This window comes from Typopeltis vanoorti, chromosome 25 (genome assembly GCF_054136105.1).
Source record: "Typopeltis vanoorti isolate ZY-2024b chromosome 25, IOZ_Tvanoo_1.0, whole genome shotgun sequence".
Classification (NCBI taxonomy): domain Eukaryota; kingdom Metazoa; phylum Arthropoda; class Arachnida; order Uropygi; family Thelyphonidae; genus Typopeltis; species Typopeltis vanoorti.
This window is the reverse complement of record NC_143573.1, coordinates 34,072,343-34,090,683: the sequence shown is the minus strand read 5'-3', so window position 1 is coordinate 34,090,683 and position 18,341 is coordinate 34,072,343. Positions and strand designations below refer to the sequence as shown.

General features: G+C 35.4%; 1 protein-coding gene and 1 long non-coding RNA gene across 6 annotated transcripts in view; one reads left to right on the top strand and one right to left on the bottom strand.

Moving 5' to 3' along the window:
- Positions 1 to 12,221, bottom strand: part of LOC150092645 (uncharacterized) — a 405,687-nt gene extending 393,466 nt beyond the window's left edge. The window contains exon 1 of the long non-coding RNA XR_016550501.1: positions 11,944 to 12,221. This is a non-coding gene — a long non-coding RNA (uncharacterized LOC150092645). The remainder of the gene's footprint in view (positions 1 to 11,943) is intronic.
- The window catches only part of LOC150092644 (potassium voltage-gated channel protein Shaker-like), a 709,278-nt gene that overhangs the window by 320,969 nt on the left and 369,968 nt on the right, over positions 1 to 18,341 (top strand). The window contains exon 1 of one of the 5 annotated variants that reach the window (XM_090414381.1): positions 12,389 to 12,780. The exons of the other annotated variants lie outside the window; for them this stretch is intronic. Coding sequence (XP_090270507.1) covers positions 12,692 to 12,780 — 89 coding nt within the window. The 5' untranslated portion in view covers positions 12,389 to 12,691. Of the gene's footprint in view, positions 1 to 12,388; positions 12,781 to 18,341 lie in introns of those variants that run through there. 5 annotated transcript variants of the gene reach the window in all.

Sequence of the window (18,341 nt, the reverse complement as noted above, 5' to 3'; positions counted from 1 at the left end):
TGAAGCGTAAGATGCACACATAAAATATCCAAAGACATTGAAAACATCACGAGGATTACATTTCTAGCTATCGTTTGGTATTCAGAGAGCACAGTTTGGATTATTTATACATCATTTGATAGCGTACTTCTCTCGAATCAATGAATTATAAAGGATTGAATGGAGATAAAAAAATATTTCACCCATTTCTGAGACGATATTTTAAGGATATCAGAAAATAATCTGTTCTGCTTACATTTTGCAGTACGAAACTCGATTTCTGTTTAATCATTTCTATTCAATAGAGTTAAATATATAGAAACATAATTAAAAATATAGCAATATAATTGCATAAGTGGTAAGAAAAAAAAATAGGGGAAAAAACCATCAGAACATAAAAGAGAAAATCATGTAAATAGGATAAAAATGAATACTTAATTTTCGATAAGAATTCAACAATATTGTACATTTCATTTTCCGACCATTGTTGAAAACTTTCACCAATAACAAATGTAAATTTCAACAATACTGCAGTGTCAGAGAATTGCAAATTGTGTGTAAAACTCTGTTTTCAATTTTAGTATTTTTTATAGTGTATAATTGATTGTTAAATTGAGAGAGAGATTTATTCAAGCTGCTTCTCTCATAAAAGTAGGCATAACGACCCATAAAAGCTTAATAGCAGTATATTATTGTTTTTGTTTAGTACACGTGTGGGATGTTCATTGCAAATCAATTACGAATAAGTTTCTGGCGAAGTAAGAATCATGTACAATTTTCTCAATGGAGATCAAACCAAAAATAAAGCAGGGAAAAACAACATAGAACGTTATAAGCACTCTTAATGTTGTTACCTTCCAAACTAACTTCTATAACTTTTCGTACAGTCACAAAGGAGTTGAAATCACGTGGGATAGAAGTAAGAAAAAGTCCAAATATGTGAGTTGAAAGAAATATTAGTACATCCCAAAAGAAAATCTTGTAAATAGAGGAGCGAAACAGCTGGAGGTTATACTGATATTGACTCCCTGAAGAATACAATACAAGAACGTTTCGGATCCCTGGGTGGAACCTGCTGTAAACGCTCAGTAGCTCCAGCCGTTGGTGTAATATTATCCGCGCATTTATATCGTTTCCTCTCTGTCTGGCTAAGACAGGAATACTCTTCTTATAGTTAGCCACTAAAATATCTTAAATAATAAGCACAGTATTGGAAATCGTCATCACTTATTGAGAATGGTGCGATAGCAATTAAAACATTAATGTAATAATATTAAAACAATCATAAAAAGGTGTAATAATAATTAATCATTATTAATAATAATGGTTGAATTCTTTAATTACACTGATATTTTGGATTATTTTGTTTTTATTCAATTACATTGGATGTCAAGAAAACTTAGTGCATGTTACAGAGTCCAAAACGTCAAAATTGTCTCTATTAGAAGCTAGAAATGTAATTGGAACTGTTTGAAGACATGAAAACATTTGTATTAACTCATATACAAATTAGTCATGACTTCGTAGGCATTCAAAATTCTTCAAATAATTCAAACTGAACTTTTCCCTTTCAAGTTTTACAATTGATTCCTCGTAGCTTAGTCGATATTGAGCTCCGTCGGTATCAGATCCTGTCTAGGATGCAAACAACCTTTTATCAGGGCTTTTCAGGTGAAAGTAAGTTAGTCTATCTTATACGGGGGGGGGGGAGGGTTAGTAGTGTTACCGTTCCGGAAACTTAGGCTAATTCCTCAAGATAGACAAACCGTTTGTGTATTTTGTAAATTAGTGGTAACTGCTTTCGAAGAAAATATCCAACTTCGATTGAAGCTTGCTTAAAAAAACCTGACTTTTTTCCACGAAAAAGTCAGGTTTCAGGCGATAAAATCCACTACCATTTTGACCGTAAACAAAAATCTTCAATAACACTAAGTTTACTGTATAGTGGAGTAGGGAAACCTGCTTCAGCATATCAACAAAAGGTGCCTGGTTACATTTTTGTTTTGTTGTTGTTGTTGTTGTCCTGGAATCAGTGCTTGACAGGTGACTATTGTTACTTTGAGTAATGGCATTCACGTGCAATATTGCCCATTCACAGAGAACACATCAGAATTTCGTTTAGTTCTGCTGTAAAACCAAGCAGAGGCGAGATTCGTTTCAACTCTGGACAGAATTATGCCAAGAATATTTATTATATTGGACATGTTTCCAAGTAAGATGCATATTAGAGTATAACTCTTACTGAGACTGCCATTATGGATTTCAAACTCGGTTTCGAGGAGAACGATATGAATGGTAACAAAGAACTGCTTCGTCATTTACTTAGACTGTGTCAAGGATTTCCTTCTGAAAATCATTTTGAACTCTTTCATTATATTTGACACGACTGTTACCACAAATAAGGAAAAAAAAATCTCCACTCACTTTGTAGAAGAGGACTTATATCTAATGATATAAGTCCTAGGTGGAGGTCTGTGCCAAGGCACACACTCACACGAGAGTACATACGAATAAATACCATTCAGAAGGATTTGCTGCGATGATGGTGAAGACAGGTTGGTAATATCGATGTTCGGAATGTTAGTTATTAAAGATTTATTTATTTCTTTTTTAAAGTTATCTAAACAAAAACTATGCTTAACAATATTACTTAAAACGAATTTGTATTTATAATTTTAGTCATTTATTTAAAAAAAAATTTTAAATATGCATGCATTTAATGGATTATTTACGAAATATAATTAGAATCAATTATTCAAATAAATGCAGTATAATGGCGCGTTATATAATTCCTTTTTTAATGCATAATATTAAAACTAATTTATCTAACAGAACATCCGTTGCTCAAATTGAATTAATCCCAAATACATCTGGCGAGAGAACGATGTAATTTCTTATTTAATATCTTCATTCCTTCCTTTAAACAAGAGAATTCTTTGAATAAAAGTAGTTCCAGTTAAAGAAATATTAAATTTTTTTTAAACTTCCGGAAGTTAGTTAAGGGGCTGTAAAATTTCTACCCACCCTCTCCGAGGATCAACTTACATTATGTTTTGAGATGCGAATGAAGACATTTGTAAAATGAAGAGGAGGGGGGGGGGGATCTACAGAAGAATCTTTTCTGTACATTAGACATGCTTTCCGTACTGAGTTCATTTGGGTCGACTGCCGCGTGGTGATCTACGGGGCACTAAAGGCACGAGAATCTATTAAATATTTGAGAACCACACAGTCAATACTGGAACAACAAAAGGATGACTTGGGAAAAGTTTTCCAATTATATTCTTCTTACTTTCATTAACAGCACACACCACATCCATAAGTTCACAACGGTAAAAACAGATCTTGAGCACTGCTGGACAATTTCTCAGCAGAAAGAGGAGGAAAAAATAAACTCAGAGGACTTAAATGACTCAATGAATTATAAATACCAATAGTTGTTCTGAGATAACCTAATTTAGTAAAGTTTCAACTTGCGCGCAATTTCCTTTTTTGTGGAAAAGCACATGGGGGTTGAAGCTTTGGCCTCAAAAAAGAAAAAAAAACGAATCTATATTTAGTAACACTTAGTTACATATAAAAAAAATCAAGAATTTAAAAAATTCTTGATTTTTTAATATATATATTATATATATTAAAATATATTTTATATATTAAAATATATTTTATATATATATATATATATATATATATATATATATATAATGTATGTATGTGTGTGTGTGTGTGTGTGTGTCCTAAATGTGTCCACATTTAGAGGTCTTAAATGTGTGATGTTCTTCTCTAGAAAGAGTTTAAGAAACATGATTCTTAACGAACAACAATATTCTACAAAGTTCTCTATCTTAATATGAGAAATGCAGCGACCCCAACATTGCAACCAACAATTCAGAATACGATAAATCATCCTTATAAGGACTGGCTTAAAGGGGCGAAGCAAGAATGCTTTTCATCTTCCCCGTTATCTGTAGAGGACAGTGTAGGGATAAGGTGTTATTGAGCTATTAAAGCTCTGATCATGGCAGGAGTGTAACAGCAATATATATATAGCCGAGCCTCAGTTAGAACTTCATTGGATACAACATTGCCATCCATTACCCTCCTGGTTCTGAGTTCCTCTTCCAACATCCTTATCCTTATAAGTCCTTATAAGGACTGGCTTGAATGGGCGAAGCAAGAATGCTTTTCATCTTACCCGTTATAGGGATAAGGTGTTATTGAGCTATTAAAGCTCTGATCATGGCAGGAGTGTAACAGCAATATATATATAGCCGAGCCTCAGTTAGAACTTCATTGGATAAAACATTGCCATCCATTACCCTCCTGGTTCTGAGTTCCTATTCCAACATCCTTATCCTTATAAGGACTGGCTTGAAGGGGCGAAGCAAGAATGCTTTTCATCTTCCCCGTTATCTGTAGAGGACAGTGTAGGGATAAGGTGTTATTAAGCTATTAAAGCTCTGATCATGGCAGGAAGGTAACAGCAATAGCCGAGCCTCAGTTAGAACTTCGTTGGCTACAGCATTGCCATCCGTTACCCTCCAAGGGTATTGGATTGAATGAATCAATCACCGCATCTCACCCCCTCCTCTTCCAACATGTCATCGATAGATATTATAATAGACATAGGTATGCTATCTTAATTATGGTGTATTTATTTTAGATAAAATAAATATAAGAATATTTACTAAACTTAAGCAATCTTAAAAATTTAAAAACATATAAATATGCAATAAATTATAATATGCCTTTATTATTTATTTAATCACAGAATAATAATCAGGAAAATGGAGAAGGATCTATGCTATGCCTGTACACAATAAAATTAACATGCTCAGTGCCATGCGCTTTTCAGGGTTTATATAAACTTGCTCAGTAAACAGACGCCCTAAGTGTATAGAACGATGGCAGTGACAACATTAGTAACTAGGTTTGTGAAGAAAACATGATCAATTTCAGGTATGTTGATGGAAAGAATATTCAGAACTTATAAACCCAGTTGGGTTCAGTCGTTTTGAATTATGCAAAGACCGAGTTGACTATGAGACCACACATAAATATATCAATCTCATCTATCCTAAGCAAATAAGACCACCGTATTATGTTAAAATGCGTATGTTCTTTTGATCGAATAGTGTGTTTTGAGGAATACAAAACTGAGTTAATTGCCTTAAGTTGGCCTTCACTGCCTACGATTGCTTTCCAGTCACTTTCACAACTAGTCTCATAAGAGCACAGCGAAGTAAGAGGATGGACCATTTCAAAAGCTCTAGTATTAAAAGTAGACAGAAGTTTTTCTTCAGCTGAGTATACGCTACATTGTAACCAACAAATTAAAAAAATGACGCAAGACGTAAGACGTTGCTGTCTATAAGGGTGAAGCAAAATGCTTTTATAATCCCTGCTATCTGATAAGGTTGCTGTGTAGGGGAAAGTTTATGAGCTAAGTGCTCTGCCTGAGTGGATGCGAGTTATAGATCCTTGTTATGAATTTTGGTATTAAATAGGAAGATGTCTTCTTTAGGAGATATTGAGTTTTTAGTGAAAAGCATGGCGATGCTCTTCTGAGAATTTATTTGCAATCTCCAATTGGAAAACCAGTGCTCTTGTTTCAGCAGGTTTTCTTGCAGTTTCTTGGTGACAAGATGCGGTTTAATAGATCTGGCTAGTATAGCTGTGTCGTCATCGTATAGGGCAATGATAGATGGCATTGGATTGTGCGGGATGTCCGCCATGTAAATCGAAAAACGTATCGGTGCCAGTAGGGACCCTTGAGGCACTCCTGCCAAGATCCGTCGCTGGGTAGATAATATATCATTTAGTTTGACTTGCATTCGCCCCTGCCACTAAGAAATGATTTTATAATTTGGACTAGATCTAATGGAATGCCGGCTAAAAACTTGTATATTAGTCCAAAGTGCCATAGTTTGTCAAATGCCTTTTCTAAGTCAAGGAAGACTGCTCCAGTGTATTGGTGCCAATTGTAACTTGTGGTAATGAACTCAATTAGTCTGTGAATTTGTTGAGTGGTGCTGTGAAACTGGCGAAAACCAAATTGTTCTGTAGGAAGAAGTTTAACTTTTATAGGAAAGTTGCATTTTGGAAAGGATAGCTTTTTCTGCAATTTTGCCCAATTATAAATCAGATTTATGGGACGATAACTTTGAGGCTGCTGAGGATCCTTTCCAGGCTTATAAATAGGAACCACATCTTCCAACTTCCATGCAGAGGGGAAAGTACTTGAATCTGAACATAGCATATATTATTGTTGTAAGATGTACAATGGCTTTTCGTGGTAGCAGTTTAATACTTTTGTTGGATATGCCATCAGGTCCAGGAACTTTTTTATTCTTTATAATGTCATAAATTTCAGCTGGAAAAGTAGGTGTCAGATGGCTGGTACAGGTATTCCACCGTTCCAATACGCGTCTGACGTGGACTTTGTAAATATGATTGAAATTTAGATTATCGTAGGAAGGGCTATACTGTTTTTCTAAATTCGTAGCTATAATTTCGACTTTTTCTGCATCTGTGTAAACAATGTTCAGATCAGATTTGAGAGGGGGAAGAGATTTGTTTTTGTTTTTGATGTTTCTCAGCAGCTTCCAGATGGTTTGATCACCAGGTGATATGGAGGCTAATTTGTCTTCCCACAGTTTCTGTGGGCTTTAAGTGCATCTCTCACTGCACTGTTCATTTTTGTCGAGATATGTCCTGTCTTGAGGTGCACTGGTATCTTTTTGTGCTTTATTTTTTTCCCTGAATAAGTTCATTATATCATCTGGTAGTCGTTTAGGCTTAAAACAGTTGAATTTGAGGAGATAGATCCTATGGCCGCATTGATTTCATCTGTAAGTTTATTGATTGCAGATTCGATTTCTTCATTGGAATTAATATGAGGAATGAATTCAATGTAGTTCGATGTATTGTAGTTATAAAAATGAATCCTTATAAGGACTGGCTTAAAGGGGCGAAGCAAGAATGCTTTTCATCTTCCCCGTTATCTGTAGAGGACAGTGTAGGGATAAGGTGTTATTGAGCTATTAAAGCTCTGATCATGTCATGGCAGGAGGGTAACAGCAATAGCCGAGCCTCAGTTAGAACTTCATTGGCTACAGCATTGCCATCCATTACCCCCCCAAGGGTATTTGCAATTTGCAGAGTCTGGTAGATAGGAGGAGGAGGAGAAGCTGGGAATATGACTGAGACATTTTAGCTGGTAGAGGATTGTTACCAGGTTTAGGTGAATGCAGTTTTCTATAGAGTGGGTGGAGATCAAGAGAGAACAAGAAACCATCTTTGAAAGCTGTATAAGGAGGGTGTATAAGCAGGGGAAAGAGGATAAGTTTTTTGGTGTGTGTGGAGAGTGGTGAGAGATTGGAATGTACTGGCTGAGAGTGTGGTGAATGTGGAAAAAGCGAATGCATTCAAGGAGTGGGGTATGATGAACTGTAGATGATTAGAGTGGGATTGTTCACAATAGACTTTATGGAGGTCTAATGATAATGATAAAAAGCATATACTGACTATGATCATTAAACACGTGACAGTTGAACCTGTGCATGGTTGTTGCGTTGGCAAGTCCTTGTTATTGTCGTGATTATGGTTATCGATCGAGACAAAGAGATATTTAATCTCTCTGCGTGCAAATACTACTTCCTATAACTTATGTAATAGTTCATCGATTATCTTTGTTAACATTCACAAGATGTACTGATCATTAAGATCATCTTGACATGCTGTAGTTAATATCACGGAAATCCAAATCTCGATGGCCCAGGTTGGATAATCACCTGAATTGTGTATTGCTTCATCATTTGAATATTTCAGAGGATAAAAGATTCTCATAGTTAATTAGATAAGAGTCGATACATTTAGGATGCCACCGAAGTATCAGTATATAAGACACTAATATAGAAAAATTCACTTTCTTCGATTTAATATTATCCACACTATTTTGACAATAATACAATGTTTACTTTTTTATAATTTTCATACAATCTTGAAGAGTGCCATTTTTTTTTCAAATACGGTTCTATATATTTCAGACAACGTTTCCTTCTCAGAAGGATATTATGCATCTCTCTCTCTCTCTCTCTCTCTCTCTCTCTCTCTCTCTCTCTCTCTCTCTCTTTGGTGGTTTTCTTTGGCGTTCTCCAGATGTTTTTTAGCAGCCCATAAAATGTACATTTACGTGGTTAATATTTAAAAAGGATAAACGAACGGCGCGAGACTGCGATATATCCAATAGAATATGGTGCGAAGGCAACGTTGACTTCAATCGAATAATCAATAATTCATTTTAGAATTTTATTGAATGGAAAATTCATTTTTGTTGGCATCCTTGAAAAGAAAACGAAACCCATTTTCTTTGGTTAATTGCTTTTATTAAATACAGTTTCTTTTTTTAAAAACATAAACGATTCAAAGACCATCTACTTAAAGTGTGTATTGGTCAACTCACAGGGCATTCCCAATTGTGAAAACCGTTTGTTATGTTGTCTACTAACGTGTCTTGTTTGTGAAATTATTGCAAGAAAAGCACAAATATATCAAAACACAATAATATCAAAGTGCATTGAATTAAATTGAAGCAATTAGCATTTATTGGAATTCTGTCCACAAATAATCAAGTTTTGTGTTGCATTTGCTTAAAATGCATCTTTAATATTTAACAGAAATCCCTTAGATCAAGAAAGTCGATAGCGTTTGTCGACCTGCATCTGAGAACATCGACCCGTGTAATACGAAGAAATATATTATTTTTTTTCCAATATAATCCCAGCTTGTTATTATCACATGGTTAAATGCACTTAGTCTTTTTATTTATTTTTAATAGAAGGCGTAGATCTTTGAATTTAGGAATAATTTATTAATTTTAAATGCCCTTTTAAGAATATTCATGAAAGAAAATCAAAGTTCAGATCCTCTAACACAAGAAACATGCTGTCGAGGTTACCATTACTCGGCATTTAAACTAATGCTCTTTAGGAGAAAACGGTTGTCATAGAGATTTGAATGTTACTTTGTAATTCATTGTCTTTTCTATAGAAATTATAATAATATTAATCCATTCTCAGTGGTTGCCATGGAGATCATAATAATGTGTTTTGCTTAATCATCTTTCTCTGAATCTTTCAACTAATTTGCGTAAACACAGCTTTGGATAGATAAGTAATGGGAATCCATATTTCTTAATTGAGCATCCCACACGAGTATACAAGCGTTTGCTCCATCTTTGCCAAAGTTATTATTCTGATGTTATCATGTTTAATATAGAATATATTATATTATATTATATTATATTATATTATATTATATTATATTATATTATATTATATTATATTATATATTATATATTATATTATATAATATATTATATTATATTATATTATATTATATTATATATTATATTATATTATATTATATTATATATTATACTGCTGTATGTATATACTGAAGTACGCATACGTACATTTGCTTGTAACGTTATATTATGTATTTTAATCATAAAAAATAATTAAAGGTTAATATTTTACTTTTTAAATAAATTTAAAATATTTAAAATTAATTTAAATATCAAATTAATTTACAAAGAAAATATAAGTTACATTATTATTTATAAGAAAATATTATATAATTTTTAAATATAAACTGCATTCTTAAACGAGTCTGTGCAACGTCATATTCGATTAAACCATTACAAACATACATAGTACACATCATCCTTTTCTGGAGATCTTAATAAATACAAGCTATTAATTCGCAATGCATGCGTGACAAGAATCAGCTAAACGCAATATTTTTTTAATTAAAGAGAAAAAGAAAGTGTTAATTTTATACAAAGGAATTGGATGTTAAAAGAATCATTTCAAGTTTGTCAACAGCTTAGTAACACAACTGTAATAATAATCATACAGTAAATTTATGCAGCAACTTATGGATAAACTAGGAGGCGCTGTACACACAGAACAAAGTTGACGTAATAATGGTTTGGATACTTGGAATAGATTACGGTGTTCTTTGTTCATCAATGCAAACTAGAATATGCTTTAATTGTAAAGAGTTCCACAAAACATTTATCAATTTAAATACTCAAAATGAGTAACCTTTAGATGTGATTCAAAAAAAAAAAGGAAAGGAAAGAAAGAAAAAGAAAAGAGTTATTTTGAAAGCATTTAAAGACAAGATAGGACAGGACCTGGTATTCATCTTAGAAAATAATCCTAAATGAATCATGCCGTAGTCAAAACGGGGTAGCTTACAATGTCCTAAGAGATATCTCGTCAACAGTGGCTTGTCAAAGAAATTAGGATTATCCATAGCAGCCGGGCTTAATAAATGTCAACTGCAGTCTTCCAATTATCTTTAAAAATCCATTCCACTAACGAGCCATTGCACAGCATCACACTCACATAAAGAAAACCTCGAAGAACATTTAATGGTGCTTAAGCTAGAACATTGGTTTTTATCGAAAATTAAATATCTTTCATTGTGATTAATCCAATAAGAAGTGAACGCATTGCAGGATAAATAACCGTGGAGAACAAAAAAGAGAAAACACGTGATAGCATCTGTCTCGATCCTGCTCTTCTTTTTCTTTGATGCATACCTTGAAGCTAATGCAATTTTGCACAAAAGGCTAATTATGGAGTACACTAATTACACTCGCCTGTTCTCTCTTTATTTACTTTAGTCGTAAGTGCGTGTTCCGTCGCTGTATTTTTCGCACCTTTTCCCGTGACCTGGCACCTTCGTTTCCTTAAATAGCATCTTAGTGATTTATGCAGCGATCTAGAGCCGTACAGCATCTTTTGCAAGACGTAGGCCACAGCATGGCCATCTCGTCCATGCTAATCTACACACAATAACCACGTGCAAATATATTTTATTCATTTTTTTCCCTTGTCGCAGTTTGCATTAAGATTTTTCATTAAATCTTATGTTCATCCGACGATGCTGCAATAGTCTTGATGGTTTTTCTTCATGTTCTTTGTTGTAACACACACCCGCAAAACTATTCGGGTCTGGAAGAAGAGTATACCATGTTTAGAAGAATGGGGGCGCTGCTAAAGGAATGGGATTAAGTCTTCCAAGAGATTTTTTTAATCCCTAATGCCTTCGAAGTTGCGTGTAGCTACATCATCTCGACAATTTTCATGATCTTTGTCCACGTGAAGGATGCTATTTAGTCGGAATTGTGGATGATGAGACGCATCCTATTATAACCACATTTTAAGTTTATTCTCATGAGTAAGAAACAAATAACTGTTGAATTATTGAACAAATTACTGTTTGAGTCGTTCACATTCGGTTTGATTACGTAGGTTGTCAACGGATGTGTTGTGCAATAGAGTTGAAAGGTCAAAGGTCTGTTCTTTTTTGAATTGAGTGAAGAAAGATAAGTGGAAAAATACTTACCGTCATTATTCAGTTCAGATGAATTATTTTATGTCAAACGATATAATTAAGAAGTATTATTTTGATCACATTACAAGTTATAACTCCTGTTTTGTTTTGTTTTTAATAGAAAGAATATTGGGCCAAACCTGAATTTTACTTTAAAGTTTGGCGATTCCTTATTTAAGGGGTAAAAGCAAACTTCATTAAAGCCATGAAAGGTGGTGCTATTAACGAACACGAATCTTCTATCCTTTAGCAAAAGACGGTGTTTCAATGTTCCTTAAGTATTAATAGACGTTGCACTACACCATCTTTCCCTTCACCAAGAGGACGGAAGGCTGAACGGACTTGACAAATGACGTGCGATGGCACAAGTCCTGGGCGTCGATGACGTCACACCTGTCAATAACCAATAGAAGTCTAAACAGTAAATGTGTGTTATAAAACTGTGACCTCAGTAAGAGTGCGCGCACACACACACACACACACACACACACACACACACACACACACACACACACACACACACACACACACACACACAAAACGGGTATCACATACCTGGTTTGTTTCTTCGTCTCCCTCCACCGGCGGGAACTTGCGCGCGTCCTGTGACGCTATCATGTCTCACGAGCGCGATAGGCGGAAATCGAAAGAACAGGCGCGCACGAGTAAACCGTGCAGCGTCTCTCTCTCTCTCTCTATCCACCGTGTGCACGAGAAAACGTGAGGCAAACAGTCCTTGTCTTGTGTTCGTTGCCGATTTGACAAGCACTCTTGGTAGCCGAGGTTTAATGGACGTAGCTATCACGTGATTGACCCCCCTTTCATCTTCCGCTTTTTTAGCTACCCCCCATCCCCTAGTTTGACGTAACAGGCGGAAGGCGGTGTAGGCGGGACCGCGGTCCAAGTACCGTTTTTTGAAGAGTGTCGCCAAGTTACCTGTGTGCTTTCCGAACTGCTCGTTGTGTAGAAATAAAACCATCGTCTGGCGTAAGCGCTACATGTTGAGCGGGATTACATCGTTCAATAGACTCGCTCTTGACTCCGAAGGGGTCAAGATGGTCTGCAAACTTCTCTTCTTGTACTTACGGAATCGTAGACGATTGCGCGAGTGATTTTTAACACCCTCTTCTCCATAATGGATTGTCGTTTGGGACAACAACCGTACTGTGACCTTTGACCTACAGGATTCTCTGACCTCTTTATTCATCACCGTTTGGATATCTTGGTGATGACTGTGACACCTATCTACTTGGATTGACCTACAAGAAGACACAAACTATTGTATGTGTCTTTAAGAACTGCAATGGCGACTGTTGGGATCTGGTCCCAAATGGGGACAACCACCGCTGAAATTCAACTTCCCCCTGAGTTCCTCCAAGACTATAACGTGACGTGAGTAATTATTTTTTCCTTACAGGTCTCAATAACTCTTCCTTAGATAGTATTAAAGAGAACTCTGTAATCTGGGCGATATCAACTAAGCAAGCGTAAATGGTCTGCTCAATGCTATTTCCTCGTGTTGATAATGTTGGGTCCGCTCTCTTGCTACAGTCAGCAACCATCATTCTCAATGAGTACCGTTAATAACACTAATTGAGTCTCAAAGCTCACCTGTACGGACGGTTGGTTGGATAGACGTCAGTCTAACGTCATCCATTTGACTCTTCCCTCCCTTTATCCAACTCCGACAGTTTGCACTAACACAAAGTAAGCAAGGTGATGACACACACATAGGGTGATCTATTAGTCTAGCAACCACTGGCTGCTTTTTCCCTGGTGGTTTTGACGTCCGTGCATGAATTAAAATATGGTCTGTTTAAGTGTATTTCAGTTCCACGTTTGTTGGCCAGCATTCCTACCACATTGTCTCAATCGGTGAGGTATAGAGACCATAGGGTGATGTCCTATTTTTCTTTTTCTCTGTTCTTTACGTTGCCTTTTTATTTACCGTTTTACCGCGATGCATTTTTAGATGTACACTATTAGCCCGAAATAGAAATAATAATGAAGAATCAATTATTCAGTACTTATTAAAAATTTCGTGCAGACTGATCAATAATCAAGTCAAAAAGAGCCTTGAAAAGGGATCTTTCAACCAAATATCTAATTCCACAACATTATCGTATACCACCCACGTAATATTCATTACTGTACTAAAATATGCACTCATTTTTTTTTTTTTATTCAACTTTACTTGCGAAAACTCGTGGATGTTGATAGAAAGTGGTCTGTTTTAAGTGCGGCACACTGAAGGATGCTGATCGAACGGGAGGTCAGCTGTTGGAGAGCTAAGGTTATTGATCTATGCCGGAATAAATGTGTACTAATAAACAAGGCGGAGTCCACACTGTCTTTCCGACTTGTGGTGGTTACGAGAGATAAAAGCATCAAGTTTTGCTATCGGCGTGTAACACACACACACACACACACACACACACACACACACACACACACACACACACACACACACACACACACACACACACACACGTATCTGTACTATCCTTCTATCATCCGTCGAACTCGTCAAGACTGCACCCTCATAAATGTGCGAATATTTTCTGCATGGTTAATTTTTAAAACAGCTTAAAATACAGAAAACTTAAATTTAATGAAAGATAATTTCATCTCTGCTAAAATGCTTAATCAGTAAAATCGAATTATTTTAAAAGAGAATTTCCATAATTTAATTCTTCTCGTATCGCTGGAATTATTAAATGGCTGCTTGAACTCCCGTCCGTGATCAGGTAACCTCATTTCTACTATTATGCTTACCGCTGAATCTATCGCTCAATTTTTTGAGGTGTGCTTTGCAAAGAATGCGTCTCACAGTGACTTAACTTTAACCAACTTTCTGACGTCACCCCATCCTATTTAACTTGACATTGCGGTGACTAGTTGAGACCAAATAACTTGGCTTCATATAAACAAATTTAGATAACGATATGCAAGTTCATATCTTTCAGTGCTTATTTTTTCTAGTCAGTTTCTCTGTTTTGCTGTACTAAAAAAAATCTGAGCCTGCGGTAAGAAAATCGGTGCCATATGAGACTGACTAACTTCCCTTTAGTTAAAAGTTCCTAAATGTTCCTCGCGTCCTTTACGGATTCGAAAAAAAAAAGATTATCGTTATTGGACTGTTGCGTCTAGTTTAATTTTTAAGAAAATTATATATAAACCTTCAAACCGAATAATTTTTACTAATTAAATAAATGGTGGGATACGCAGCTGAATAGTTATGTATCTCGCCATCAAATCGGCCGCAGAATAAACCCTCTGACAAAAACCACGTTGCATGAATAAATGCCTACAACCAGCACAAGCTTATATACTTAAGCTTATCTACATCACATGACCTCTTCATGACCTTCTTTAATTTAGTGAGCATTCTGTTCACGTCCACCGTCAAGTTTTCGCCAAGTGACATTCACTACAGACCCCAATGGTTTGAGTTCGAATCGAAGTTGCAGACAAGTTGTCTGCAACTTCGATTCGATGGTCTAAAGTTGCATTAATAACTTCTGCCCTTCTCCTTTTTTTTCTCCCTGTAGATGCTCTCGTATCAGCTGAGCTAGCATCCTAACGCGTGTGCGACATCTGGTCAACCCCCCCGGACACAATCAGACCTCAACTCAATCGAATCAACTCTTTCCTGTTTTTGCCATTCCCTGCGCCTGCATTCTGTAGAATATTCTTAACACGACAGTGTTCAGTGTAGGCCATTGCTGTAATGGACCTGCATGAGGTAATTCAGAGAGCAATGAATCCAAGAATTAGTCAATTTCATCAAACTTCAGAATGAACACTCACAGCTGTTCAAAACGAACTTCAGCAAGTCCTTTCTCTGTCATCAGCCTTTAGATCACACACGTGCTTTTATAAGTGCTGTTTTCGCAAGAGAAATTCATACAAAAATTACATTAAAATATTTTTTCATAATTGTTTTCAGTGAATCAATCATTAGATTTTTGCCTTTGGGAATAAATAAAGTTTATAAAGCAACAATCCCCAGTTTCACTTTGAATACTGAATATTACGAAAAAAAAAGTGATCATCTAGATCTATAATTTTATTAGCTTACTAACCTATTCCACTAGCTTCTCATTTTAGTTTCTTGTAGCACTGACTATTATTATAACCCTTTGAAGGACCCTTTAGATGGAAAGTGCACTTTAGTTCAAGAGATGTGTCTACGTGTGTTTTCTTTTCTCTTAGGAATCTCCTTAAACTAGCACTTTGCTATTTATAAAGAACAAAATTTACAAAACCTAGTTTTCTTCATAACAGAAAAAAATATCGAACTTGTATTCAAAATTATTTCTGTTCGCGGTGGCATATTTAATATACAAAACTTATAATATGAGCTTTATATTTCATCGAAAAAACTTATAAAAATAACTAAATAATATGACGTCTTTATTTATAAGTAAATAAGTACACCCCAATGCTTAGTCCATGGTAGGTTTCATTGTAATTCTTCTTCGTCTTCCTATTGGAATCGACTCGTTCGTAAACTCTTATCCTAAACATTAGGAATGGTACGCTTTGATAACACGCTTCGAATGATCACAAAACCTGTCTGGTGTGTGTGTGTGTGTGTGTGTGTGTGTGTGTGTGTGTGTGTGTGTGTGTGTGTGTGTGTTCTGTTTACACTTGCATTGGCTCTAGCCGAGTGAGGTGTCATCCATTAGTTCGGGAGTTAAACCTAGCGAAAGAGACGACAGAATATCCAATCCCCCGACTGAGTTCATTCACCTGTAAGCGAAAATGCAGAGGATGTTTTAATCATAAATCGCTCGGGAAAAAAGTTTTCCATAGAAGTACTACATATTAAAATAAATTGGGTGGAAACTAATAGAAGGTTATGTAAAGAGAAGCAAAACCCACCACAAAATTTATTATTATTATTATTATTATTATTTTTGGTGGTGGTTTTATATTTTGTGATCATGACATATGGCATCACGCACCAGTTAAAAGCTGACACTAATTAGGAAATCTCCGTGCAAAAGTATTCGCCAATCTAAGTACATCCCTACTTCATTATATCACGTGATCTCTTGCAGAATAGATTAATGCGTACGTGGCTAAAATTTAGCATTAAACGATTCTAGTCTACCCCATCCAAAAGATGACTTATGCTCTTTTCTCTTCCTTGGCTAGCCAATTAACTGGTGACGTATTTGTTAAGTACGAGAAAAGCTGTGAGCTAATGCCAATGGAAGGGTAGCAGGCATTTACCAATAGCGTTTGATAGAGTTAATGCAGGCCAATTGCTATTGCAGTTAGTTATTAAGGGGCTTTCGGCTTATAAATTAAATTCTATAAATTTACGTAACCATTTAATGAAACACTATAACTCTGTAGAACAGTTCCACTAACCTCTCTCTCTCTCTCTCTCTCTCTCTCTCTCTCTCTGTGTGTGTGTGTGTTCTCTAAGATATAGTCCTACAATTTTTTTTCAATGAATAAATATTTTCTGTTATTCATAAACGTAGCAGTATAATGAGGTATTGAAATGTTACGGTACTCTGTTAACAAATTCTTCCTGAGGGTTGCTGTGAGCTAAGTACGGTCACTATTTTTCAAAGCTACACGCCCATAACAGCATCTGTAATCACACACTGAAAAGTAGATCTTTATGCGTAAGGAATGACGCAGAAAGTTCTTTAATAGAAAGCGACAGATAACAAGCAGTGGTTGGACTGAGTCTTAAATATTACCAGGAATTACAGGTTAAAAGAAGATAAGGCCGTTAAAGCAAGAATGATACATAGGTCCCCATCGACCGCGGTGAGAGCACTCGTTAACGATTAGAATATTTTAAAAGTTTTGTACCCATTAACACCAAAAATGCCCTTAGCAATTTTTTTCGAGCCTTAAAAGAGACAATTTTAGCAGTTAAAGGTCAATTAACTGGTGCAAAATAGCAGATACGTTTAAACAATGAAAAGTACTCAACAATGCGAATGATATCAACAATGAATTAAGGTAACCGTGAGAAATACAACTATTGAAATAAACATAACAATTAAAAGGACATACTACAATGATCAAATTGTTAACAATATACGAAGGTAACAATTAAAATCGAATCATTAAGTGATTTATAAATGTCGTCTGCATGCAGATTTTTATTAAATGATTTCAATTGTTGTTTTAATATTCTTGAATTGACTAAGAATAATAAATGTGATATATTAAGGTCGAAGCAGGTGAAAAAGATTACCAAAACTGTGAAATCCTAAAAATCTCCTTCATAGAGTTTAGGGACGGATGCTCATACGCAGAGAATATGTCGTGCAGGCAGCCCGTTCGGCAGATAGATCAATCAAGTGTTGTCATGTGGGTAAAAGAGAAGGCAACAGAACTTCTTTCGAAAATATTGAGGTATAATGGACGGCAATTCTGTATTATTGAGCCTATCTTAACTGAGTTACAAAAACAAGTTCATTTTTTTTTCTTTTCCCTAAAGGCATAATGGAAATCAATTGCAGAAACTTTATCTTCATCTCAATCCATAGCACACCAGCTTCTATATGGTGCTTATGAACAGAGAAAACTTATGTGGCGGATTTACTGGTTGTTATGAAAAAGGAATAAAAAAGACTTTACGTATGGAGTGATGGTTCGTTCAAAATTAAACGATCATAAAATTTTATTTTGCATTGAATCTCAAATTGTAATTGAATCTGATTGAAGAAGGGGAATTCTTCAGCGTTTCTATTGCGTAGTCGATAGAGAAGATGTCTTTTTGTTGGAAAGATCTGAGTTCGATTCCCGTCACAACAGTGGTGGAGCATATAAAGGGTCACTTGATCTAAAAGGGAGTTAATGGGATTTAGGTACAAGTGATAAGGTTTTTTTTTAATTCATTCCACAAGGACGACAAACTAGCCATAGAACACATGTAATAATTGAACTATACTATCCCTGTTCGTTTAATTTTATGA